Source organism: Oryzias latipes, chromosome 5, assembly GCF_053564925.1.
Source record: "Oryzias latipes strain Hd-rR chromosome 5, Olatipes_Hd-rR_3.1".
Classification (NCBI taxonomy): Eukaryota; Metazoa; Chordata; class Actinopteri; order Beloniformes; family Adrianichthyidae; genus Oryzias; species Oryzias latipes.
Window position 1 is genome coordinate 36342580 of NC_136241.1, and position 26460 is coordinate 36369039.

Consider the following 26460-nt stretch of genomic DNA (forward strand, 5'->3'; position numbering starts at 1 on the left):
AAGAGCGAGCGTGACATTGACTCCCTGATCCACACCACCAGGATCTACAGTACTGACATTGGGATGTCATTCGGGCTCGAGAAATGCACCCGGATGGTGACAAAGAGAGGCAAGATAGTCCACACAGGGGGGGTCTCACTCCCAGAAGGAACAATAGAAGACATCGAGGACAGTTACAAGTACCTTGGAATTCCACAGGCAAATGGCAACCTGGAGCAGGCAACAAGGAAAGCTGCAACAGCTAAATACCTCCAACGAGTAAGGCAAGTCCTGAGAAGCCAGCTCAATGGCAAAAATAAGACCCGGGCAATTAACAGCTACACACTGCCAGTTATCAGATACCCTGCAGGAATAATAAGATGGCCAAAGGAAGAGATACAGACCACGGATGTTAAAACACGAAAGCTCCTCACCATGCATGGAGGGTTCCATCCCAAATCCAGCACCCTGAGACTGTATGCTAGCCGCAAGGAAGGAGGCCGAGGACTAGTGAGCGTAGAAGCCACTATCCAGGATGAAACATCCAAGATCCATGAGTACATCAAGCTCAAGGCCCCAAATGACAGTGTGCTCAGTGAATGTCTCAGGCAATGGAGAGCAGAGGATACAGTGCTGGAGGACAGATCCTCATGGGAGGACAAACCCCTGCATGGGATGTACCACCGGACCATAACTGAAGTGGCTGATATCAAGAAATCCTACCAATGGCTAGAAAGGGCTGGCCTAAAGGACAGCACCGAAGCGCTCATCCTGGCAGCCCAGGAACAAGCCCTGAGCACCAGAGCAATAGAGGCTCAGAGCTACCACACCAGACAAGACCCAAGATGTAGATCTACCACACCAGACAAGAACCAAGGTGTAGGCTGTGCAAAGAGGCGCCTGAAACAATCCAGCACATAACTGCAGGGTGTAAGATGCTGGCAGGGAAAGCATACATGGCGCGCCACAATCAAGTGGCTGGAATAATACACAGGAACATGTGTGCAGAATATGAACTGGAAACCCCAAGGTCAAAATGGGAAACACCCCTGAAGGTGGTAGAGAATGAGAGGGCAAAGATCCTGTGGGACTTCCAGATCCAGACTGATAGGATGGTAATGGAGAACCAACCAGACATTGAAGTGGTGGATAAAGAACAGAGGAAAGCCGTTGTGGTGGATGTGGCAGTGCCAAGCGATGGGAACATCAGGAAGAAGGAACATGAGAAACTGGAGAAATACCAGGGACTCAGAGAAGAACTGGAGAAAGCCTGGAAAGTGAAGGTGACAGTGGTGCCTGTGGTAATTGGAGCACTCGGGGCAGTAACCCCCAAGCTGGAGGAGTGGCTACAACAGATACCTGGAAAGACTTCAGACCTCTCAGTCCAGAAAAGCGCAGTGCTAGGAACAGCTAAGATACTGCGCAGGACCCTCAAGCTCCCAGGCCTCTGGTAGAGGACCCGAGCTTGGAGGAGAAACCACCCGCGGAGGGTGAGAGGGGCGGTTTTTTTTGTTTTTTATATATATATATATATAAATGCCCTGTGATCTACAGTACTGACATTGGGATGTCATTCGGGCTCGAGAAATGCAGCCGGATGGTGACAAAGAGAGGCAATGTAGTCCACACAGGAGGGGTCTCACTACTAGAAGGAACAATTGCAGACATCGAGGGCAGTTACAAGTACCTTGGAATTCCACAGGCAAATGGCAACCTGGAGCAGGCAACAAGGAAAGCTGCAACAGCTAAATACCTCCAACGAGTAAGGCAAGTCCTTATATCAAGAAATCCTACCAATGGCTAGAAAGGGCTGGCCTACAGGACAGCACAGAAGCACTCATCCTGGCAGCTCAGGAACAAGCCCTGAGCACCAGAGCAATAGAGGCTCAGATCTACCACACCAGACAAGACCCAAGGTGTAGATCTACCACACCAGACAAGACCCAGGGTGTAGATCTACCACACCAGACAAGACCCAAGGTGTAGATCTACCACACCAGACAAGACCCAATGTGTAGATCTACCACACCAGACAAGACCCAAGGTGTAGATCTACCACACCAGACAAGACCCAGGGTGTAGATCTACCACACCAGACAAGACCCAAGGTGTAGATCTACCACAGCAGACAAGACCCAAGGTGTAGATCTACCACACCAGACAAGACCCAAGGTGTAGATCTACCACAGCAGACAAGACCCAAGGTGTAGATCTACCACACCAGACAAGACCCAAGGTGTAGGCTGTGCAAAGAGGTGCCTGAAACAATCCAGCACATAACTGCAGGGTGTAAGATGCTGGCAGGGAAAGCATACATGGAGCGCCACAATCAAGTGGCTGGAATAATATACAGGAACATGTGTGCAGAATATGAACTGGAAACCCCAAGGTCAAAATGGGAAACACCCCTGAAGGTGGTAGAGAATGAGAGGGCAAAGATCCTGTGGGACTTCCAGATCCAGACTGATAGGATGGTAATGGAGAACCAACCAGACATTGTAGTGGTGGATAAAGAACAGAGGAAAGCCGTTGTGGTGGATGTGGCAGTGCCAAGCGATGGAAACATCAGGAAGAAGGAACATGAGAAACTGGCGAAATACCAGGGACTCAGAGAAGAACTGGAGAAAGCCTGGAAAGTGAAGGTGACAGTGGTGCCTGTGGTAATTGGAGCACTCGGGGCAGTAACCCCCAAGCTGGAGGAGTGGCTACAACAGATACCTGGAAAGACCTCAGACCTCTCAGTCCAGAAAAGAACAGGAACAGCTAAGATACTGCAGGACCCTCAAGCTCCCAGGCCTCTGGTAGAGGACCCCAGCTTGGAGGAGAAACCACCCGCGGAGGGTGAGACGGGTGTTTTTTATATATATATATATATATATATATATATATATATATGTACTGTATATATACTGTATATATACTGTATATGTACTGTATGTATATATCACCACAGTTACAGTTACAGTGAACTTTTTCAGTAAATTTTTTTGCAGATCAGGGATTCAGTGTCTCCTGCATTTTCGTCTGACATGAGTCGGCGTGACACCGACTCGTCATGAAGCTTCTCCTCCGGCAGACGAGGTTCCACCCAGACCTGTTCTTTGTCACAATGTTCACACGGATGTAAACCAATTCAAATAGACGTAAAAACATTCACACAGACATAAGTATAAACGGATAAACTTCCGGTCCTCTGAGAAGACGCCACGCAGGCATGAAGCAGCTGTACTTCCCAACCCTATTTACCGCATAAAAGCGTAAATATTGGGAAAAGTAATTTCTTAACATGCCACAGAGAAGAAACCCAGTGTGTGAGGAATATGAAGACTTGAGGAAGATGCTTGATTCCGTGCTGGAAGAGATCAAAGCCATGAAGATTGTTCACGGACAAATTCTGGATGCTATCGGAGAGGTGAAGCAGGTCCGGGCTCTGCAGGAGCAGTGCTACAGGATGGATATAATTGAAAAACGAATGGATGACCAAGAGCAGATCTCCAGCGACAAACCAGCAATCCTCTTAAAGTTTGTCAATCGGAAAAACAAAGCAGCTTCATTGAAGCAAGGAAGAAATCTGAGGGGAACCAACGTTTTCATGAATGACAACCTCACGAAAAGGAATGCCGACATCGCCAGAAGAGTACGTTACTTGAAAAAGCAGGGGAAAATTCAGGGAACCTGGGTGAAAGACTGTATAATTTATGCCAAACTCTGTGGATCCCCTGAGCAGTCCAAGGTTGTTCTTATCAGGAGCATGGAAGATTTGGAAAAATATTTACCCACTACAGTCTAAACGAGAGATACGTGAAGATGCTGGTCTTACAAGATGAGGAGACAAACTCTACTATCCATGGCTTCTAAAAAAACAACACTTTTTCTACAACAATCACCTGCAACCACAACTCTCAGAGAGATCTGAATGGTGAGCAAACCGACCTTAAAATATTCAGTGATAATGACAACAACCTTCAAGACATCGACCCTGATCAATTCTTTTCCACTGTTAATGTGGACAGCAAATATTACAGCATAGATTACTTTAAAAACTCTGTTAACCTAGAAGAAAAACTGTCAATCACTCACTTTAACAGCAGAAGCATGAATACCAACTTTGAAGACATCAAGGACTATTTACAGCACATCGGGCATTCCTTTGATATCATAACCATATCTGAGACTTGGTTCAGCCGCGACAAGGACGCTGACTTTGAATTGGAAAACTATGAACTAAACTATGTGAACAGAGTAAACAAAAAAGGGGGAGGAGTCGCAATATATGTGGAAAACAATATGAAGTTTACGGTAATTGATAAATTGTCTGTGGCAGTGGATAGAATACTGGAATGTCTTACGATTGAAATATGTAACAATTCAGGGAAAAATGTCATTATAGGCTGTGTTTATAGGTCGCCAGGGTCAAGCTTAGAAGTGTTCAGTGAATGGATGGAAAAGATGTTTACCTCTCTAAATAACAAAATATTATACATCTGTGGAGACTTCAATATCGATCTGATAAACCCCAGCAAACATAAAGCCACCGACGACTTTATCAGCAGAATGTATGGAATGAGTTTCTATCCAACCATAACAAGACCCAGCAGAATCACTACTCAAAGTGCTACTCTTATTGATAATATTTTTACAAATAATATAGAATACACTCATATGAGTGGACTAATGATATGTGACATAACTGATCATTTACCAGTTTTTGCACTATTTGACATCAAGGTGAAGACAAAGAAAATTATAAAAGAACCAGTCTACAAAAGGCTAAGAAATGAAAAAACCATGAATGCTCTGAATAATGACTTATCCAGACAAAACTGGAACTCTGTGTACAGAGAGCAGTGGCGGTTCTACACTAACTTACTCCCTGGGCGAGTAACCCCACCAGCCCCCCCCCCCCCCCCCCCCGCACACATACAAAATTTGACAACATCCTGTTGTGTTCCCTATCTTCTATTTAGCCATTTTACTCAAAAAATGCATGAATTTTCTAGACTCGTATTACAGGGGGGTCAAACTCAGTCACACAGGGGCCTAAGTTAAAAAAAAAGCTTTAGGTTTTGGGCCAAAGAAGATAAAGATTTACTGAACACACTAAAGCTAAACTTTTAAACCTCTTAAACTGAACTTTTTGAACATAAATATGAATAAAAACAGCAACATTAATCCAGAATAACGCAAGTTAAACCTTAAATAACTTGTAATATTTTGTTCTCCATAGAAATATATTCTGTCAAAATTATACAAATATGAACATGCTGCAGAACAAAACAAACAAAGCCTGGAAATATTAATAAGAAATTACAAATCAAATAATTCCGTTTTTTTTTTGCTCTTTTATCATTTTTCAGAGCATTTTTTTTTTTAGAGCTGGACTCCTGCTTCATTTTTAGCAATAATTTCTTAATGTGTGACGTCCTGTGTGTGTCTTTGTGAAACATATCAGAGGGATTAGATCTAAAAAATAAAACTTATTGTGATTAATATGTTTAGGTCTTATAAAACATTAAAGACTAAATCTTAGAACTCATCAGTGGGATTACTCCAAAAATATTTGGCATTTCCCTAAATTTGTGCAACACCAACAGTAGAAATCCTCCAAAAAAACTCAATCCATTAAAAATGGTCTGCGCTCACCCCCCTCCCCCTCCCCCTCCCCTTCCCTCTGACACACGCGGCTCCGTCTCTATGACGGGAGGCGCAGCTGCGGCCCAGAGTTGATTGTCAGATAGAAAAAGACTCCCAATCACCTGTTAGTGTGATTCAGCCAGCCACCGGCGAGTTGTGCTCCCCTCTCGAGTTTTTTTACTTATGTTCCAAAGACTACGGCAAAGAGGTGTGGCCGCAAGCGTCTTGCAGCAGAGGGCGGTGGTCACGTGCGCGTCGGGTCTGCTGTGTCGGAGCAAAGAATTGTGGGAAATAATCCCCATTGCCTGCTTTTGTCAAAATTGGGTTGAGCACGGATGATTGTTCTGCCTAATTCCTTTTCATGTGACTGTTTTACGTTGTTTCACTCTGAGTTATTCTTTTTTTTTTTTTTTTTTTTTTTTTGCACCATAAGTGTGAAGAGGAAATAGGAGGAAGACATTATTAAGAGTCTGATGTGTCAAAATAAAAGCATTAAGTGTCGGCTACTGAAGTAATTTCAACTTAAAAGCTTCAAGCTACCTCTTTGAATATAGTATTTACTACATTACGCATCGGGCACGGCAAATGCTGCCCCCTATGAAGTGCCGCCCTGGGCGACCGCCCACATCACCCATATCAAAAACCGCTACTGACAGAGAGAAAGATGTCGATATCGCTTATAAATGTTTTTTAGAAATATTTAGCTCACTTTACAATAAGAACTTTTCAATTTATAAATTCAAGAACAAATTTGCCAAATGCCCTTGGTTAACCACCGGTCTACAAAATGCTTGTAAAAAGAAAAATAACCTCTATAAAAACAGAGGACAAGAGAAACTGAACAAAGATATAAGTCATATAAAAATAAACTAACTGAAATAACACGTTACAGTAAAAAAGTGTACTTCAATAATCTACTGAATGAAGATAAATACGACGTAAAGCGAGTTTGGGAAATATTAAATAACATCATTAAAAATGGGACAAAAAAGCGAACTTATCCAGATTACTTTACAGATGAGAAGGGTCAAAGCTATGACATCAATGAAGCAGCAAACGGTCTCAATAACTACTTTGTAAACGTGGGTCCAGAGTAGGCAGCGGAAATTCCAAAATGCAAAGCTAGCAAAGACAATAATCCACCCATCGAAAGGATCCCACACTCAATCTTTCTCTCTGATGTGAACGAAAATGAGCTGATATCAATTGTGAATAATTTCAAGAGTAAAAACTCAAAACATTGTGAGGATATAGATATGAAGGTGGAGAAAAAAGTCATTCATAGTGTATCTAAGCCTCTGACATACTTATGTAACTTATCATTACGAAGTGGGAGATTCCCAAACCAAATGAAAATAGCCAAAGTGATTCCCATCTATAAGAGTGGAGACAAACACCAATTTACAAACTATAGACCTGTTTCTCTTCTTCCACAATTCTCAAAAATTTTAGAAAAAATATTCAATGATAAATTAGCTTTATTTATTGAAAAACATAACATTATAAATGAAAACCAATATGGTTTTAGAGAAAATAGATCCACCTCATTGGCTATCATTGATGCTGTGGAGGAAATCACAAATGTTCTGGACAAAAAGAAATATGCAGCTGGAATTTACATTGACCTAAAAAAATCATTTGACACTCTCAATCATGACATCCTACTTGACAAACTGGAAGTGTCTGGGATAAGAGGTCTAGCGCTAACTTGGGTCAAAAGCTATTTAATGGGAAGAAAACAATTTGTCAAGATTGATGAATATACATCAGAAACCAAAGAGATAAGTTGTGGTGTCCCACAAGGATCAATTCTAGGCCCGCTGCTATTCAATATTTACATAAATGATATATTCAATGTTTCAAAGCTTATGAAACTCCTATTATTTGCTGATGACACAAACATATTCTATTCTACAGACAATCATAGGGAACTTATCAAGGTGGTGAACACAATATATATATTCCAACATAAACACACACCCATGCACACACACACCCTCTCAAACACACATACACGCACACACATTTTGCAAGGAAGGTGGGACCTGGGTCCATCTGTCCCCTACCCCCTCCCTGGTGGGGGGTGCGGGCCCCTTGGCGATGGTGGCCGTGTCCCCTGGGCCCGGCGGTGCTCTCTCCGCACGGTGGGGGGGTTCATATTACACCTGAGCCGGGGGTGTTCGTGTCCCTGGGGGGTGGGTCCTGGTCCTTCCCCCTGAGCGCTGGGCCCCGCCAAACTTCCAACATGGCCGAGCCTGGTCGGGCCATATTTATAACACCCCTTGTGGGCCACCCTTTTTTCCCCGGGGTTCCCCCCTCCTGGGCGGGGGCGGCGGGCCCCTGCCTTGCTCCTCCCTGGACCAACCGTGGGCCGGGTGGGTGGGTGCCTGGAGTGCGGAGCCGGTCTCCCTTGGGGGGTCCTGGCTCGTACCTGGGGTTGGGGTGGGAGGATGCCCGGAACTCCTGGGTGGTGGTGGGGTGCTCGTCTGGGGCTATGGGTGTCCTTCTCCGGTGGGGCCCTGCGTTGGGCTCTTCCGGCGCGGCGGGGGGGCTGCTTTCCTGGCTGGGCTGGGGCGGCGCTCTCTTTCCCTCAGCGCCTCCCTGCTCTCTGGCTCTGGGGGCCTCGCGGCGGTCCTGCTGGCCCTGGCCTGGGTGGCGGTCTTGGTCGCCCGGGCGGCGGTTGTTCCCTGCCGGTTCCCGTGTGGCTTTGGGGGAATTCCGGCTGCCGCTGCTGCTGCGGCGGGGGTCTGGGTGTGGGGGTGGCTGGGCGCTCCTCCTCCTTCTTTTCACATTCCACCATCCATTTTAGAAGAACATAAACACTCACCTGAGCACAGGTGTTAGCTCACCGTTGCACTAATAGTTTGCATGATTGAATGACTGAAAGATTTCACACTAGTTGGTTTAAAGGCATAAGTATGCGTGTGAACACTATCTGTTTTGTGTACATGTCGACATGTGGACATTTTTGCAGCTAGCAGGTGTGTTGATAATATTTGAGTGTGTGTGAACAGGCCCCGCCCTTTTTGTACTAAATTTGAACCTTTCCGTAATGATAAACAGCCAGTAAACTTGTTGCTATATGCTGCTTCATGGCCTTACCCCCCTCTTCTATGATCACCCTCCTACCCCCCCCTCTCTCTAACGTCCCTCTCTCTTCTTCCCCTCTTTCCTTTTCCGTCCGGTCCAACTCCAAAGATTTTCAAACATGGTTGAAATTAATAAAGTTTGGCCTCAATTACAAAAGGGGTTTATTCAGACATACCTTTGGTTTGTCTGAAGATTAATAACCCCTCTTGTTAAAGTAAAATATGTCCAACACAAGAGGCCCTCAGCTCTCATCTGTTTGCCTAGCTGTTGGACAGGACAGGAGGGCCCACTCCATACAGCAACCATGGGAGGTTGTACAACATAAAACACACACACATGCACACACACAGACCCAGACGTGAAAACATTAACTTGGTCGTAAAAACATGTGTGACTGTGAGAAAGGCTTTAGTGACAGAATTCACAACAGAAACTCATGCCTGCGCACAGACTTATGGGAAATGTAGTGTAGAATCAACCACAAATGTTTTCTGAGGGTTTATTGATGCGGTGGGAAACACTTTCCTGCAGCGACGGAATCACTTTCCTTCATAAATAAACAGAAATCCATTGATATCACAGCGGCTGTTTGTTTCTGAACATGTTATTTCATGCTCCCACCTGAAATTAGTCACCAAATGACAAACACCGACCTCAGCTACAGATGATGAACCTTTCAGTAATCTTCTGCACCAGCTGGGATCTTCCTGCTGAATGATCCAAAAGGTAGAACCGGCACAGGATTACAGTAAAACGGCATAGAGATGGGCCTGCTGTTGGTGGTCTGACAGTTCAGATCCTACATGAGTCACGCAGCGGACAGAGGAGCTCTAAAGAACAGCCAGGTCGTGGCAGCTTTTAGACCGCACCTTCACCGCCACGCGCTGGTTGTTACGTGCAACCAAACGGTCCAAGAACCGCCGAGCCTTCTGGGTCAGACTCTCTTTGCGTTTGTGGGTTGAGAGCCTCCGCTTGGTGACTTCACTGCTGTCTCGGCGAAGGCGAATTTGCCGCACCACGCCCTCAAACAGCTCGGCCACGTTGTGCTGCAGGGATGCTGATGTCTCAATGAACTTACAGTCGAAGACCACGGCGCACGCTCGGCCCTCTGCAGCAGATGCAGGCACGTCAGCACAGACACGATGGCGGCTAACCGTCTATGCACTTGAACTTGCTGCTGACCCACCTTCCACTGCCACCTCTCGGGCCCGGACCAGGTCGCTCTTGTTCCCCACGAGGATGATGGGAAGGTTTTCGGCCTGGCGGGCGCGCCTCAGGGTGATGCGCAGCTCCGCGGCAGAGTCGAAGCTGGAGCGGTCTGTGACGGAGTAGACGATGACGTAAGCACTCCCAACCTTCAGGCAGCAGTCGTGGGCCGTGCCCACACCCTCCTGTTAGGAGACACAGAGGGGGGGTCATCAGCGGGGATGCCTTTCTCATGATGGAGATCACTAACTGAATAACAACGGACTCAGACAGACCAACCCGACCCGACTGACCAGAACCCACCGCTCCTATTTTTATTCTGTCGTTCGTTCATTTTCTTCTGTCAATTTGTTTCCGCTTCTTGTAACCTTTCTCAAAAGATTTCGCCGTTCTCCAGACCAGAAAGTTGTCTAAATCTGTCCTGCCTGGATAAAAAAGGTTAAATGAATAAAGTCAAATGAGAAAAGTCGATGCACCATGTGGGACTTGTTGGGGTTCCTGTAGCAGTTTGAAGCTCATAAACTCCAGGGGCCTCATTTCAGTCAGACAACTCTTGCAGAAGAATATTTATTTCACAACATCTTTAGGTTGGCATTCACAACTTCATTTTGGCATAAGGCTCCGTTCAATTCCTTGAGATAATTCTTTTTTTCTTAAACTTTCGGGTAACAAAAACCCCCAACACCAAGATCATCCAGAAGAAGAAGATGTGAATGTATAATCAGTGTGTAAATAAGATGAGGTGTGTTTCATTCCATTTTCTAGTATGACTGTTATGTGTTTACCCCGGCACCATTGACCGTTGGGCCGCTGCCGTTCGTGGAAACCACTAGAGGAACATACTATCTGAAAGAGAGAGAGAAAGAAATGAAATGGGAGCCAACATAAGAATTACTCGTACCTGATTTTCTTTTAGAACGTAAAGCCCACGTCCGCAAAACGCTGTAAGAGACTATAATTTGACAGCCATGAAACCCGTATGATGATCTAACCTAACATCCAATCCAATGCAATTAACCTTTGCGTAGGATTTGCGTCAGAAGTGGCGTACGGATGAAACATAGGACGTGCGTACGCACAGAAATATTCGGATTTATAAAACCGTGCGCACGCACATCCTACGCATCTTTCCCTTAATAAATCACAACCAATTCTAAATGCAGCGCAGCTTTAGCGGCTTCATGACACGCCCATAGTTGCCCATAAATAGTTCGTGAAACGCCCACAAATGAATATTCATTGATTGAGAAATCATGGCAACACAGAGAGGAAATGAAAAAAACGTAACTTCACTCAATGTGAAGTAGAAGTTATCGTTGGCGAGGTGGAAAAGAGGAGAAAAGTGTTGTTTGGAGGGCACAGTGTGGGCATTACTAATGCCAAAAAGGCACGTGAGCGGCAAACGGTGGCAGACGGCGTAAATGCTGTAGCCTCACAACCTCGGACCGTGGCCGAAATAAAAAGCCAGCAGAGGTCCAACAGGACGGCTGGAGGAAGTCTGAACCGGCTCATAAGCCACTCGTCCTCGTTTGCCAGCAAGTCTCCTTGCTGTCTAAAGATGCGTTCACTCTGAATTCTTCCATTTGCCACATCTTCTAAGAGCGGCAGATCAGCCATTGTGCGTCATTACGCATTGTGATGGGGCATTTTATTTCCCTCCATTTAATTACATCTGACAAGCTACAGATGTCGGGAATAATCCACGTGGAAATGGGAAATTGATCAGCAAATGTAATTTCTTGTTGCTTTCTGAATGGTTGAGACATACGCCATACATTGTTTTATCAAAAATAAACAAACTAAAGGCATATGCATGAATACCATAATTCTGTAGCTTATGAAGAAATGTTTTACTATGAAAACAACTTTCCCTAGTGGACAATTAGTGAGTCTGTCCTCCGTCCGCACCTATATCTGCTCCGCCAGACGGACACATTAACGGGAATATCAGTTTTGTACATTATTTCGGTCTGTTAACTATATTATTTATGAGGATGAATTGCACTACATGCCAATATTGCAGAACATATTTCACTTTTCTTTCTGCAAATAAGTGTTCATTTGAATTTCTGTTGTAATTTTCGTTTTATTTTCTTTGTTTGTTTCACTGCTGATCGATCAAACGGGTGTTGGTGTAGCTGTTAATTGTCAGACTTGCTTTGTGAAGTCTTCATGTTATTTCTGAGAGGCAGTATTGTCATTTTCACTTTCACGTGTTTCTTCCATCTGCCGACGGTGTCGCTGTTTCTCATTTCACCCGTTTTTGTGCGTCCGCCTGGGTCAGAGCGTGAAGGACCGCACATTTTCCCGTCAAGTTTGCTTTTTATAAATATCAATTATTGCGTAGAGAGTGGCGTACGCCTTCTTTTGTGCGTACGCAACCTTTAGAAATGAGGCCCCTGGTCAGCAGTCGTCATATCCTCTAAAAGCAGGATGGACCCCCACCTTTAAATCTGACCTCTATCCTGCTGGGGGTCCATCTGTCCATCTGTGACTGGACCGATAAACTAGACAAATGAAGCTTCTCAGGTTTCCATGACGACCAGAGACTAGCCCTTTCAGGCCTTCCTGCTCCTCGAAGGAGTCATGGTGATGACTCCCCAGTTTTTTTGGGAGTTTTTCCTTACCGCGAAGGGGGGTCTAAGGGCAGGGATGCCAGTATAGCTTAGTCAGTTTGTTAGTTCATTTTAGTATTTTCCTATTGAACTCTTTGTATTCGTGATCCTTTTGAGTTCATGTTTTACTTCGAAGCCCATCGAGACGACTGTTGTTGTGATTTTGGGCTATACAAATAAAATTGAATTGAATTGAATTGAATTGATGCACACAGATGGACGGCGGTCCAACAGCTCACCGAAGGCAGATGGACACCGCCATGTTTGCAGCAGTTCCATCCAGCAGGCCGAGGACTCCAACCTTCCAGAAGAAAAACGGTGAAGAAGAACTTTTGATAAGAAGAAAGAAGTACAGCGGCGGCGGCGAGGCTGGAGGAGCTGGACAGACAGGCAGCAGAATGTTCCACAGAGGCAGCATTCCAGCTGTCCTGATGGTTTTGATGGTTTGTTACTTCAAGTAAATTTAACCCTAAAGCCCCCAAACTGTCGTCGTCTGTTTCATCGTCATTCTGATAAAACGCTGTTCTGAAGCACATTTTATTCCATGATAGACTGGGATTTCTGATGAATATCGCTGTGTTTGGGACGACACGAGACACGTACGTTACATGTAAATTACATGTAAATTACATGTAAACAGAGGCAGGCTGTAAGTTTAACACATAAGAAAAATGTGTGGAGACAAGAAAACTCACAGCATCAAAGACGTTCAGAGAAAGAATCCAAAAGAAACAAACGAGTTCCCACAATGGAGATGAAGAAACCAACCCACAACTGAAATGAGGCCGTGCAACAGGCCACGCCCATCACAAGCAGAGAGTCATGACTCCCTCAGAGGAAGACTGCAGGCCATAGATGACCAAAGTAACGACATCTTTAACCTTTTCTGTAAAAACTCGACTCTTTTACCCAGAAGACAAAGAAGTGGATTTCTCTGCAACAGCAGTCAGAGGTACCTAGAAACCACAGGCAGAACCAGAACAGGTGATGTGGATTTGGTTCTGTAGGTCCAAAATCCCTTCTGAACGCAAAACCACCAAACCGCTGTTGCCCGGGACAAAACATTCCGACTAGCGTCTGCTAGACTTAAGGTCCCAAACATCCCGTCTGTGTCACTGTACCAGTTTATCAGTCTGCCATGTATCCATGACAACCAGTGTGGCGTCCTCTCCGTCCACTGTCAGCGTCCGCTCGTAGGTGTCATCTGGAGGAAACAACCAAACAAAAGACACGTTTACTTTGAGGTGAAACCTGACTTTGGAACAGATCAGAACTTCCAGACCTAATATGAATGTCACAGGAACCAAAAGCATAAAAACACAAGTTTATCTGAAGTTTATCATGGGGTCCACACACTGCCTCAGTGGTGGGCAAGGCCCAACAACGCCTGTACTACCTGAGGAAACTAAAGACGGCTAAAATCTCCAGGCAGCTGATGGTGAACTTCTACAGCTGTGCCATCAGCAGAGTTCTGACATCTGGTCTCCTGGTGTGGTTTCCCAGCTGCACAAAGGCTGATCAGAACAGACTCCAACGGGGGGTGAAAACAGAGGGGGAAATCATTGGGACCACTCTCCCAGAGATGAGCAGCCTCTACACCACCCGCTGTCTAAAGAGAGTCCAGAACATCCTGCATGACCAGCACCATCCAGCCTCCACCTCCTCCACCTGCTGCCCTCAGGAAGGAGGTGCCGGTCTATGAAGGCCAGAACAACCAGACTGAGCAACAGGCTTCATCCACAGGCTGTACGGCTGCTGAACAGTCCCTCCCAGCAACTGCCCCCCATCTCCCCCATCTCCTCATCTGAGCACACTGTGAAACTGGACTTTGCATTGCTGCTACTAATTTAAGATCTTGTGTACACTGACTGTCTTGTTTAACGTCTTATTTACTCATTTATAGTTCTTTTCATGTTTAGTCCTTGCTGTCTTCCTTTTTGTACTGATGCTGCCCTTTGGTTAATTATTTATTGGGTATTTATTGGTGAATTGAACTGAGTGGCTGCTGTTGATGCTCCAAACGTATTTTCGTTGTTTCATTGAAAATGGCAAATAAATCTTCTTGAATCTCTTGAATCTTGAAGTTATGACAGACCAACCGGCAGCAAAACTCCCTCCTGTCATTACAAACATAACAGGATTTCTTTTCTACTTTTTACGTGTCAAAAAATACCATTTGTCTTACTAAATGGTATTTTGTAGATTCTGTAAACTGAAATTGCCCAAATGGAAAAACAAGCAAACAGCTGGAAGCAGATCTGCTGTTTATAAATCAGACGAGGACGTTTCCCAAAGCAACGTGAAGAACCAGAAGCTGCACACGCTGACTCCGCCCACACTCTACCAAAGGATCAGTCGGCTTAATGATTGTGGCTGTCATTCAGCAACCACCTGACTCCAGAGCTGATTGGTTGTGATGTCACAACAAAGATGCACAGATTCCTGTCAGAAGGTTAAAGTTGTGTTGGATTCCCTCAGGATGACGTTCACATCCGTGCTGGAAAAACGTTTCTGCCAAAAACAAATGCATTCTGGAGAAAAGGATTTGCTTGGCTGGGATTTTTCACTCTTAATGTGATCATAACTTTCTTCATTTCTGTTTAAATCTGTCTGTGGATTTGGAGACCAGCGGTGGTGAAAAACACGACATGAAGGAAAACTCCCACCTCCAGGATGCTCCTCCCTCTCTGTGACTCCAGCAAAGATGCCAGCCAGGCTGGTCTTCCCCACGCCGTGGTCTCCCAGCAGCACCACTCTGTAGACGCAGTCCGAGTCACTATGGGAGTCCGAGTCCGAGTCCGAACTCCACTGGGCCCGGTAGTGCAGGGATTTGTCTCCAGGGTGGTAGGACGCTGACTGTCCCAGGGGGGGGTGGCTGCGGCAAACGTTCAAGTTCTCCGGGTCTGTCTGAGAGCAGCTAGAAAGGCGGGGGTCCCAAGTCCTGGGCAGATGATGGGAGAAGGGGGGTGTGGGGGTGCTGCATCGGCGTCGCAGGGGCTCCTTCTCTATGTTGGGGTTCATGTTGTCATGGCAACGGCCTCCAGTCAGAGTGGACGTGAGGAGTCTGGTTCAGGAAAACAAGTTCAGAAAACGGGGACTGATGTCAGAAACAGAAACACGCGTGTAAAATGACTGCAACATAAACATGATTCTGCAGAAGAACCAACGGAAACCTTAACTCAGTGTGGAAGTTAATCATTTAACCCTTGTGCTATCCTATGGGGTCCAGATGACCCCACCCTCACATTGACGTGTTCTCCTACCATGACAAAGGTGATAAAGGTGGAAAGATTTCATGTAATCCATGGACACCAGTGAAGATCACAAATCATTGAAGAAAAAAGGTTCAGAGCACTGTCTAGTGGGTCTAGATGACCCCACTGTCTAGTGGGTCTAGATGACCCCACTGTCTAGTGGGTCTAGATGACCCCACTCCCAATGGTAAAGTGCCTAGGATAGAACAAGGGTTACGGAAATACAAGGTTCCTTCTATTTTTCTGTTTTCCATGACGTCATGTTTTCTGAACCTTTTGTCCTAAACAGTAAAAACAGCCCACATCATCAAGCTTCCACCACCTTCTCTGTGGGCCACATGACTCTCACTTCCTGAATCAAAGAGCAGCATCTATGCAGACCGCAGGTTTGAGAACTGATGAGGACTGAACTTATGACTAACTATTGTTTCCGTGTGGACTTCTGAAGGTCATGGTGTCAACGACAGCAAAGGTCTGACATGAGACCTGCTCTGCAAAAGAACCCAACCATGTTTAATTGATCTTTGCTCCGAATTCCCGCTCCGATCATCTTTGGATCTGTCCAAAGCATTCCCGGTCGTCTTTTCATGATGACGATGCTGTTTTTACCTAAAAACGTGTCGTTCTCTAGGACACAGTTTCTGCAGAGCAGCAGGAGCTCATTAGAAATTCACCTCTGAGTTGTGGGCGGGGCTGTTGCCGTGGAGTGACTCCATCCCCCTTCCTGTTGCTGAGAGCTCATAGCAGGGAGCTTGTGGCCCCGCCCATTCTACATCACAAATGTAAACTGCATTTTTTCATCTTTGCTTGAATGACAACGATTTGAATACTGTCTCCGTGGAGCTAGCGGTGATCGGCTAAATGCTTTCATTTTCTATGAACAATATTAACGTCCATCTTTGCAAAAGTTCAGATGTTGTTTGTTTTCGTGGGAGAAACGCTGCCGAGGCCAGCTCTAGGATGATGTCATAAAATGGGCAGCACCCACAAAGAGAGAAAGGCGGAGCCTAAGAGATCGAGATGTCTTAGTTCCGGGTGGGAAAATAACCTATATTTACTAAAAAATGTGTTTTTGTGTGTGCCAAAGGTGACATATTATCATGGACAAAATGGCTTAAGGCTTAAGAATAGCATCATATAGGCCCTGTAACCCTTGTTCTATCCTAGGCACTTTAACATTGGGAGTTGGGTCATCTAGACCCACTAGACAGTGGGGTCATCTAGACCAGTGTTTTTCAACCTTTTCTGAGCCACGGCACACTTTAACCTTAAAAAAAATCCCGCGGCACACCAGCATACAAAAATTTAAAAAAAAAAGGAGAAACTCATAGTCTGTATTGATCTACAGTCCCTCCACAATCTCACATGCATTTTTGAGATAATTGTGTCAGAAAAAGCTGGAAACTGCAGCTGTTTTTTTCTCTAAAAGATTCAATAAAAGTTAAGTTAGAAGATTTAAAAACAGTTTGAAGTGTGTTCATTGGTTTCAAGACGTTTAACGACAGATCTCCTTGTGCGCTGTCACTCTCACAACCCAATGCATCATGGGAGATGTAGTGCATAAAACGGCCGGAGATCGGTTTTCGGAGCTTCATTGTTTTGTTCACTTGTTCCACGGTCTGATACCGGATTCTGTGCAAAGCCACAGCGCTAAAGACGAGCTTTAGCTGGTATTTTTGTTAGAACTGAGCGACTTTACGAGCTAAATCGGGACAAGGAAGTGAAGACTTTAACCACTTCTGATTGGTCAGACTGATGACGTGTGATTAAGCTCCCCAAGAATGATTGGTGGAGACAGTCAAAGGGACGGGACTTTTCCCAAATACAGCCGGAGCTGCAGCTGAATCGCGGTACCATCATTCTTATCAAAATGTCTTTAATAAAATAAAATAAACGCAAAGAAAAAGTATTTTACGATCTTTTATATTCCTAACTCCTCAGTGTTTTATCAGGGCCTGTTTGGATGAACACAGAGCTGAAATCATGGAGATGGGAAATGTTTTTAGATCAGTGAATGAGAGCAATTTCCCACGGCACACTTGACCATCTCCCACGGCACACTAGTGTGCCGCGGCAGACTGGTTGAAAAACACTGATCTAGACCCACTAGACAGTGCGCTCAACCTTTTTTGTGATCTTCACTGGTGTCCATGGATTACATGAAATCTTTCCACCTTTATCCACCTTTGTCATGGTAGGGAGAACACCTCAATGGAAGGTGGGGGTCATCTAAGATAACACAAGGGCTAATATGATCGATGCAAAGGTGTGAGAAAAAAAAACGCTAAATGAATGTAGAAGAAAAAAGTGGAGCAAACCTTAAAAATTCCAAAGGAACACAAAAGTCCAGAGTCGTGTGACATTAGCTTTATTCTTTAACACTGTTGTTCAGAGGTTACTGTGCAAATATTGACAGTAAAAAAGTGAAGCACAACTTTAATAAAGTCTTAATATTTACTTAAACTCAGAGTATTTGATTTTTTGTGTCTGTTTAGTTTTAAAAGACAAATTCAAAAACTGATTATTCTTCTACTGACGTTTTCAAATCTACCAAAATGCTGTCCATTTCTGTGTGAAATGAGCTTCCTGTTTACGTTTGCTAGGTCCCGCCCATCTTCCTCTTGTCCTGTCAAAGCTGTGCTCCATGTTGGTGTCCCATTTTGGGACAGGAACAGAAAAGAGGTCAGTTCGACTGTGGGCTTTGTGTCGTGACATCAGATAAGTGAGGGTTTGAAAGCAGTTTCCAGTGTTTTAGTCCACATTTACTCAACTCAGACGGACGTTACGGATCCAAGAATGAACTGAGAAACAGGACCAACATGAAAAAGAAGAGAATGCAGTTTGCAACAATAATCTACAGAATAAAAGAGTCCAGCTTTAAGTCTGCAATCCTTCTGAGCCGTGGTGTGATGGCCTTCCACTGGCTGTGTAAACGTGACAGACTCTGTTTTCTCTTCTTCTGCTCTTAGTGAAAATGTGAACACTGAAGCAGGAAAGTTCCCCTGAAGGACGAATAGAACGCCCTCTCAGGACTTCAGATCTGCTCATTTCTTATCGGGTTTTCAGAAAATATCATCAAGTTTAAGCTTTTGAATCCACTTTACAGGAGAGTCACTCAACGCTCAGAATACAGTAAATGCTAAATATTTAGTTTATCTGCGTAACAAGTTAGAATTTAAATGTGAAAAAACGAGACCATATGCTAAATGTTTAGGAAAGATATGTGTGACATGTTTGCATGTCCTCGTCTGTAAAGCCTGCCTGTACCATGGACACCAACTTTCCCCGTCATTAAACATTATGTAAGGAATTTCAAAATAAAACCCAAAAACATAAGGAGGTTTGCTTTTGAAAAAGCTCTTACCATCCAGAGTTTCCATCCCACCTGAGAAGAAACAGCCTGTCAGTGAAACTGAACCCGGCTGGAACAGAGTTCCACAACAGCGTTAAAAATTCAGCAGTGGAATCACAGTTATCTCCCTCCCTGAGTGTGTGTGTGTGTGTGTGTGTGTGTGTGTGTGTGTGTGTGTGTGTGTGCGTGTCAGAGCGACAGCAGAGGAGAAACAGATATCTGGGAGGAGTGTGTATTTAATCAGCATAGAGGGCAAACTGCTGTTGGAAACATTTGGTCACTTCCTGTTTGACCTGGAAGACAGTTTATCCCAACGCAGAACTTCAGTTTGTATCAAACCGGATTTTACTCTAAATCATCAGATAAAAGTCAGAGAGCAGAGAAAGCCTCAGCATCCCCAAACTATGAATTTGCTCCCTGCAGAAGAAAGCTTCTGTTTTGGTTGGAAAATGGGCAGCAGCAGCTAACAGGTAGCATTGGTTGGAGCTGAACTCAACTTAGTGAGCAACAGTCGTAAGGAGGTGGACTTTTATAGCTACCTCTTCATCCTGAGCAGCTGAGCAGCTAGACGCTGTGGAAGCATGAGAAGGCAGATTCCACTTTTGGGGCCTTTTGCCAAAACGTAGAGAAATTTCCAACAGTGCCTAAAGTCCTGCGAGGAACCCGCTGACTCGTGGTTCCAACTACAATACGCGAACATCCCAACTGGCTGACTGGTTGAGCACCACACCAGAAATCTGGTACATGGTCCTCCGAAGTCATTGACAGTGATGTGTCCATTTGGGGGCCAGCCCCCACTTCCTCACGGGGCACTTCACCTGGCCTGGGGGCCTCGGGCTGCCTTTGATGAGCTCCAGCTGTTGCACCAGCCACACCCACTCACAGTTACTCCAGTTCAGGGCCAATGCCGGTCTCAGGCTCCAACGCTGGTGTCTGGAGTCCCCCTATGATCCTAGGGGCTGCTGGGGTAGACTGACTGATCTCCTGAACGGCAGGGCAGTAGGCCCAAAGTACAAGAGGCAGAAGCTAGTCCCGGACTCTTTGAATTCGGCTGCTAAAGACTGAGATGAGTTGTCAAACAGCGGCTGAAAGGCCTCTTTCACTTTGGGGGTGAAGAGTGATGGTCGGGGTTAGGGTTAGCACCGTAGTTCTCAGGCTGCCTGAAATTCAACATCCAGGTGAGGCTGGAGTGGAGGTGGCTGACAGGTAAGCTGGAAACACTGGACTACCAGAACCACAACCAGCAGCTAATGTTTTGTGGTGCAGTACTTTCTATCCAGCCAGCTTGGGCGGAGACTGTCATAGTCCACAACCCTCTCACTTGTGAGCATGACTCCTACCCCACATTGGCTGCTTCAGTGTCCAAATTAAAGGACTGTTTGGGGTCAGGGATTGGCCAGAACCACCAACAGGGGGAGGGGTCTTACTACTGCACACCTCTCAGACCACTAGACCCGCCTTGTCAGTCAGTCAATGGATGGGGTCGGCAAAGTCCTCAACATACTCGTCTTTCTTTAAACACGTTGATCCACGTCTTCAAACTGCTGCAGATGAACATGTCTGTCCGCCGTTAGTGATTGTTGTGCATCAGAAAGTTTAGGCCTTACAGTGACGAAGAGGCTGCTGCTCGCTGGGTTTTTTGGGAACAGCGTTTCAGGACTGTTACTCTCAATGTAACTCCCAGACTCATGTTTAAAAAACAAGACTGGCTCCTTATTGAAACTTCAACTGGAAAAGAGCCCTTTGCCCCCCCACCCCTTGAGTGGGGGAGGCAGGCAGCTGAGGAGGGGTCTGCTTCTCCGAAGTTTCAAACTTTGTCTCCCTCTTGTGGTTAAAATCAGAACATCCACCAATCATCAGTAAATTCAGACGAAGCAGCATTTTTTTCATTTAACATTTTATAAGTTTAATAGTTTAAACCTAATTAAAGTTTAATTAAAGGTTCAATGGAAATTAATAAAAGTAACTCAGAGTCATCATTGAACGTCTGACTCCTGCTAGTGGAGACAAGCCTCACATGGCAGGAGGACATCTGCAGAAACAACATTCTCAGCATTTAGTTTAAACTGATTCATCGCATAAATCACAGTGATGGTATCAGGGAGTATGAAAGTTTCAGAAAGCCATGAGGAAACAGAAAGACTAGATCTGACTCTCAGATGTGGAGGTGGAAACAAACGAAGCTGAGCGTCAGTAAATCTTGAAACGACTGATGTTTGATTTCTGTCTATGGATGCTTCTCCTTTCTTCTGCTGGATGTAACGTAACTGGACCCGTGAGGACACGCCTCTGCCTCCACCTGCTGGGGTGGGAGGTTGTCGGTTTGATTCTGGACTGTGGCATCAGAGTCTGTAAAGACAGAAAACAGTTTCAGTTACTGCTGCTGAAAAGAGTTTGAGCCAGTGAGGCAGAGCCCGTTCAGCATCCCTGTGGTTGCATGGAAAACCATGATCTACCATGATCTAGCATGATCTAGCATGGTCTGGCATTGTTTAGCATGGTCTAACATGGTCTAGCATTGTCTAGCATGGTTTAGCATCGTCTAGCATGGTTTACTATGGTCTAGTATGGTCTAGCATGGTTTAGACTGGTTTAGCATGGTCTGGCATGGTTTAGCATGGTATAACATGGTCTAGCATTGTCTACCATGGTTTACTATGGTCTGGTATGGTCTAGCATGGTTTAGAAATGTCTAGCATTGTCTAGCATGGTTTAACATTATCTAGCTTTGTTTTGCATGGCCTTCCATGGCATATCATGGTCTGGCATGGTCTAGTATGGTTTAGGAATGTCTAGCATTGTCTAGCATGGTTTAGCATTATCTAGCTTTGTTTTGCATGGCCTTCCATGGCATATCATGGTCTGGCATGTTCTAGCATGGTTTAGAAATGTCTAGCATTGTCTAGCATGGTTTAGCATTATCTAGCTTTGTTTTGCATGGCCTTCCATGGCATATCATGGTCTGGCATGGTCTAGCATGGTTTAGGAATGTCTAGCATTGTCTAGCATGGTTTTGGATGGCCTCAGTGGCTTAGCATAGTCTGGCATTGTCTGGCATGGTCTAGCAGGGTTTACCATGGTGTAGCATGTTTCAGCATGGTCTAGCACGGTCTGGCGTGGTCGGGCATGGTTTAGCATGTTTTAGCATGGTCTAGCCTGGTGTAGCATGGCTTACCATGGCTTAGCATGGTCTGGCATTGTCTGGCATGGTCTAGCATGGTTTAGCAATGTCTAGCATTGTCTAGCATGTTTTAGCAATGTCTAACATGGTCTACCATGGTTTTGGATGGCCTGCCATGGCATATCATGGTCTGGCATTGTCTGGCATGGTCTAGCATGGTTTAGCATGGTCTAGCATGTATCAACATGGTCTGGCGTGGTCGGGCATGGTCTGCCATGTTGTAGCATGGTTTAGCATGGTCTAGCATGGTCTAGCATGGTTTAGCAATGTCTAGCATTGTCTAGCATGGTTTTGCATGGCCTACCATGGCTTAGCATGGTCTGGCATTGTCTGGCATGGTCTAGCATGGTTTAGCATGGTCTAGCATGTATCAGCATGGTCTGGCGTGGTCGGGCATGGTCTGCCATGGTGTAGCATGGTTTAGCATGGTCTAGCATGGTCTAGCATGGTTTAGCAATGTCTAGCATTGTCTAGCATGGTTTTGGATGGCCTACCATGGCTTAGCATGGTCTGGCATTGTCTGGCATGGTCTAGCATGGTTTAGCATGGTCTAGCATGTATCAGCATGGTCTGGCGTGGTCGGGCATGGTCTGCCATGGTGTAGCATGGTTTAGCATGGTCTAGCATGGTCTAGCATGGTTTAGCAATGTCTAGCATTGTCTAGCATGGTTTTGCATGGCCTACCATGGCTTAGCATGGTCTGGCATTGTCTGTTATGGTCTAGCATGGTTTACCATGGTCTTGCATGTTTCAGCATGGTCTAGTACGGTCTGGCGTGGTTGGGCATGGTGTAGCATGGTTTAGCATGGTTTGGCTTGGTCTACCATGGTTTATAATCGTCTGGTATGGTCTAGCATGATTTAGCATGGTTTAACAATGTCTGTCATGGTCTTGCATGGTTTAGCATGGTTTAGCAATGTCTAGTGTGGTGTAGCACGTTTTAACATTGTCTAACAAGGTATAGAATGGTTTAGCATCGATTAGCATTGTTTAGCTTGGTTAAGCATTGTCTAGCATGGTTTAGGAATGTCTAGCATTGTCTAGCATGGTTTTGCATGGTCTAGCATGGTTTAGTATGGTCTAGCATTGTTTAGCATGGTCTGGCATGGTTTAGCACGTTGCGCGGGGACAGTCGCAGCACGTTGGCACAGTCAGAAGGTAGAAACTCTGTTTACCATCACATCCAAACAGCTGCAGTACCTGAAGGTCCCACCAGGGTTACTGAAGTCTAACAGTTTTCCAACATCAGAACGTCTAACCGATCTTTACCTTGTTGTCCAAGCTCTTCGATGGCTTCCTCTCCAGATCCTGGTGTGTTCTCATGCTGCAGAAGAACTCTGTCCAGAAGTTGGTCCAGAAGCTGTGGAGCATGCTCTGGCTTTGCTCGGATGGTCAGCTGTCTGGTGGGTTTTCCCGATGTGATCTGCAGCTCCGTGAAGTTTCCGAGGAATCTGAGGAACCAAAAGCAAAGCTCTACAACCTCAGAGAAGGCGGGACAAGTGTGACCCGCAACACACTGCACAGTGAGGAAACATCTCCACCAATAATCCTTGTGCTATCCTATGGGGTCCAGATGACCCCCCCTTCCATTGAGGTGTTCTCCCTACCATGACAAAGGTGGATAAAGGTGGAAAGATTTCATGTAATCCATGGACACCAGTGAAGATCATTGAAGAGAAAAGGTTCAGAGCACTGTCTAGTGGGTCTAGATGACCCTACTCCCAATGTTAAAGTGGCTAGGATAGAACAAGGGATAAGATGCAAGGTCAGTGCAGGCAGGGAGCTGAACTGGGAGCAATGTGGGCGGAGCTTTACCGGTTTCTGATGCTTCTCAGGACGCAGCAGAGAAGGATGACCACTGTCAGACCAATGAGCAGAAGCACAAGTGAAAGGATGAAGAGGTCAAAGGGCAGCTGCTCGGTCATGGTGGAAGCTCAGACTTTGGTCACGCTGGGACCTGCAGAGGTGAAAACCATCATGAAGCAGGAAGACGAACACGATCAGAGTCAGGATGGACTTTAGAAGCAGCCAAGTCTTTAGAGCTTCTCGCTTGGGACTGAACAGAGTCTGACAAACCTGCTCCTGGTGGTTCTGCTCTCCTCTGCCTTAAATGAACCAAAACTCTCTTCCTGTTTGGATTTTCAAAAGAAAACATTCTCCACCAACTGCCCTGCGTGTTCAAATACAAACGCGTTCGTCCGTTTCTAGCATCCTGCTATGAAGATGAGCGAACGCGGAGGTTCCTGACAGTTTGGTCAGAACCTGCAGACGTCAGCGTTTCCAGAACACAGTGCCTGATGGGAAAACAGGATTTCTCTGCTGGTACACGGCATTGTTTCCGTGTTTCCTTATCGACGGTGGGATGACCTCCGTTTTACTTCTGACTGTGGTTCTTTCACAAAGACTTCAGTTCTTTAAACCCAAAACGTTTCTGTGTAGCAGAACTCCCAGAGGAAATAAAAGCCAGTTTTCTAAAGAGAAGCAGCCCTTTGGCTGTGTTAAAGCGGTCAGCACTATCGCCCCACAGTGAGAAGGTCCTGGTTCAAATCCCAACTGGGTTCTGTCTGTGTGGAGTTTGCAGGTTCTCCTGGTTCATGTGTGGGTTCTCTCTCTCCTCCCACAGTCCACAGACAGGTTGATTCGCCATCCCAGATTCTCCCCAGATGTGTCTGTTCCTGTGACAGACTGACCTGTGCAGAATGAGCCCCGGCTTCACAAACAGTGGCTGGGATAGGCTCCAGCAACCCCATGACCCCCAAGAGAGATTCAGCAGGTTTTGAAGATGGATGGACGTATGGATGGACGTGTGGATGGACGTATGGATGGACGTGTGGATGGACGTGTGGATGGACGTGTGGATGGACGTATGGATGGACGTGTGGATGGACGTAAGGATGGACGTGTGGATGGACGTATAGATGGACGTGTGGATGGACGTATGGATGGACGTGTGGATGGACGTGTGGATGCCGTGTGGATGGACGTATAGATGGACGTAAGGATGGACGTGTGGATGGACGTAAGGATGGACGTGTGGATGGACGTATAGATGGACGTGTGGATGGACGTATGGATGGACGTGTGGATGGACGTGTGGATGCCGTGTGGATGGACGTATAGATGGACGTAAGGATGGACGTGTGGATGGACGTAAGGATGGACGTGTGGATGGACGTATAGATGGACGTGTGGATGGACGTATGGATGGACGTGTGGATGGACGTGTGGATGGACGTATGGATGGACGTAAGGATGGACGTGTGGATGGACGTGTGGATGGACGTATGGATGGACGTGTGGATGGACGTGTGGATGCCGTGTGGATGGACGTATAGATGGACGTAAGGATGGACGTGTGGATGGACGTATGGATGGACGTGTGGATGGACGTGTGGATGGACGTGTGGATGGACGTGTAGATGGACGTGTGGATGGACGTGTGGATGGACGTATGGATGGACGTATGGATGGACGTGTGGATGGACGTGTGGATGGACGTATGGATGGACGTGTGGATGGACGTGTGGATGCCGTGTGGATGGACGTATAGATGGACGTAAGGATGGACGTGTGGATGGACGTATGGATGGACGTGTGGATGGACGTGTGGATGGACGTGTGGATGGATGTGTAGATGGACGTGTGGATGGACGTGTGGATGGACGTATGGATGGACGTATGGATGGACGTGTGGATGGACGTATGGATGGACGTGTGGATGGACATGTGGATGGACGTATGGATGGACGTATGGATGGACGTGTGGATGGACGTATAGATGGACGTAAGGATGGACGTGTGGATGGACGTGTGGATGGACGTATGGATGGACGTGTGGATGGACGTGTGGATGCCGTGTGGATGGACGTATAGATGGACGTAAGGATGGACGTGTGGATGGACGTATGGATGGACGTGTGGATGGACGTGTGGATGGACGTGTGGATGGACGTGTAGATGGACGTGTGGATGGACGTGTGGATGGACGTATGGATGGACGTATGGATGGACGTGTGGATGGACGTGTGGATGGACGTGTGGATGGACGTATGGATGGACGTATGGATGGACGTGTGGATGGACGTGTGGATGGACGTGTGGATGGACGTGTGGATGGACGTATGGATGGACGTGTGGATGGACGTGTGG

General features: G+C 46.0%; 2 protein-coding genes and 1 long non-coding RNA gene across 4 annotated transcripts; 1 reads left to right on the forward strand and 2 right to left on the reverse strand.

Annotated features, from left to right (window-relative positions):
- Nucleotides 1–1606: 1606 nt before the first annotated feature.
- Nucleotides 1607–2392, forward strand: LOC144992251 (uncharacterized). The gene is made up of 2 exons (XR_013656139.1): nucleotides 1607–1895; nucleotides 2216–2392. It is a non-coding gene; the product is annotated as an uncharacterized LOC144992251 (long non-coding RNA).
- A 6796-nt stretch (nucleotides 2393–9188) lies between these two features.
- Nucleotides 9189–19280, reverse strand: rem1 (RAS (RAD and GEM)-like GTP-binding 1). Of its 2 annotated transcripts, XM_078947883.1 has the most exons (6): nucleotides 19143–19280; nucleotides 15191–15588; nucleotides 13646–13728; nucleotides 10695–10755; nucleotides 9890–10094; nucleotides 9548–9811 (listed from the first exon to the last, which is right to left on the reverse strand). In XM_078947883.1, exons 2-6 carry the CDS (start codon nucleotides 15543–15545, stop codon nucleotides 9778–9780), a joined length of 738 nt encoding a protein of 245 aa, XP_078804009.1. In that variant the 5' UTR covers nucleotides 15546–15588; nucleotides 19143–19280; the 3' UTR covers nucleotides 9548–9777. The 2 variants fall into 2 exon arrangements, with proteins under 2 accessions (XP_078804008.1, XP_078804009.1); XM_078947882.1 differs by lacking the exon at nucleotides 10695–10755 and having other exon boundaries at nucleotides 9189–9811.
- A 1730-nt stretch (nucleotides 19281–21010) lies between these two features.
- Nucleotides 21011–24513, reverse strand: LOC144992253 (uncharacterized). The gene is made up of 4 exons (XM_078947884.1): nucleotides 24388–24513; nucleotides 24127–24268; nucleotides 23581–23762; nucleotides 21011–21479 (listed from the first exon to the last, which is right to left on the reverse strand). Exons 2-4 carry the CDS (start codon nucleotides 24234–24236, stop codon nucleotides 21358–21360), a joined length of 414 nt encoding a protein of 137 aa, XP_078804010.1. The 5' UTR covers nucleotides 24237–24268; nucleotides 24388–24513; the 3' UTR covers nucleotides 21011–21357.
- Between the last annotated feature and the right edge of the window lie 1947 nt (nucleotides 24514–26460).

What these genes read in the sequence shown, in the direction of transcription:
- rem1 (XM_078947882.1), bottom strand. Translation starts at nt 15,545, where the DNA reads ATGAACCCCAACATAGAGAAGGAGCCCCTGCGACGCCGATGCAGCACC. An exon ending in GAGGGAGGAGCATCCTGGAG is followed by an intron (nt 13,729 to 15,190) that starts GTGGGAGTTTTC and finishes TGTTTCCTCCAG; the next exon opens with ATGACACCTACGAGCGGACG. An exon ending in CCGAGAGGTGGCAGTGGAAG is followed by an intron (nt 9,812 to 9,889) that starts GTGGGTCAGCAG and finishes CATCTGCTGCAG; the next exon opens with AGGGCCGAGCGTGCGCCGTG.
- LOC144992253 (XM_078947884.1), bottom strand. Translation starts at nt 24,236, where the DNA reads ATGACCGAGCAGCTGCCCTTTGACCTCTTCATCCTTTCACTTGTGCTT. An exon ending in CTGAGAAGCATCAGAAACCG is followed by an intron (nt 23,763 to 24,126) that starts GTAAAGCTCCGC and finishes TTGGTTCCTCAG; the next exon opens with ATTCCTCGGAAACTTCACGG. An exon ending in CGAAGAGCTTGGACAACAAG is followed by an intron (nt 21,480 to 23,580) that starts GTAAAGATCGGT and finishes CTGTCTTTACAG; the next exon opens with ACTCTGATGCCACAGTCCAG.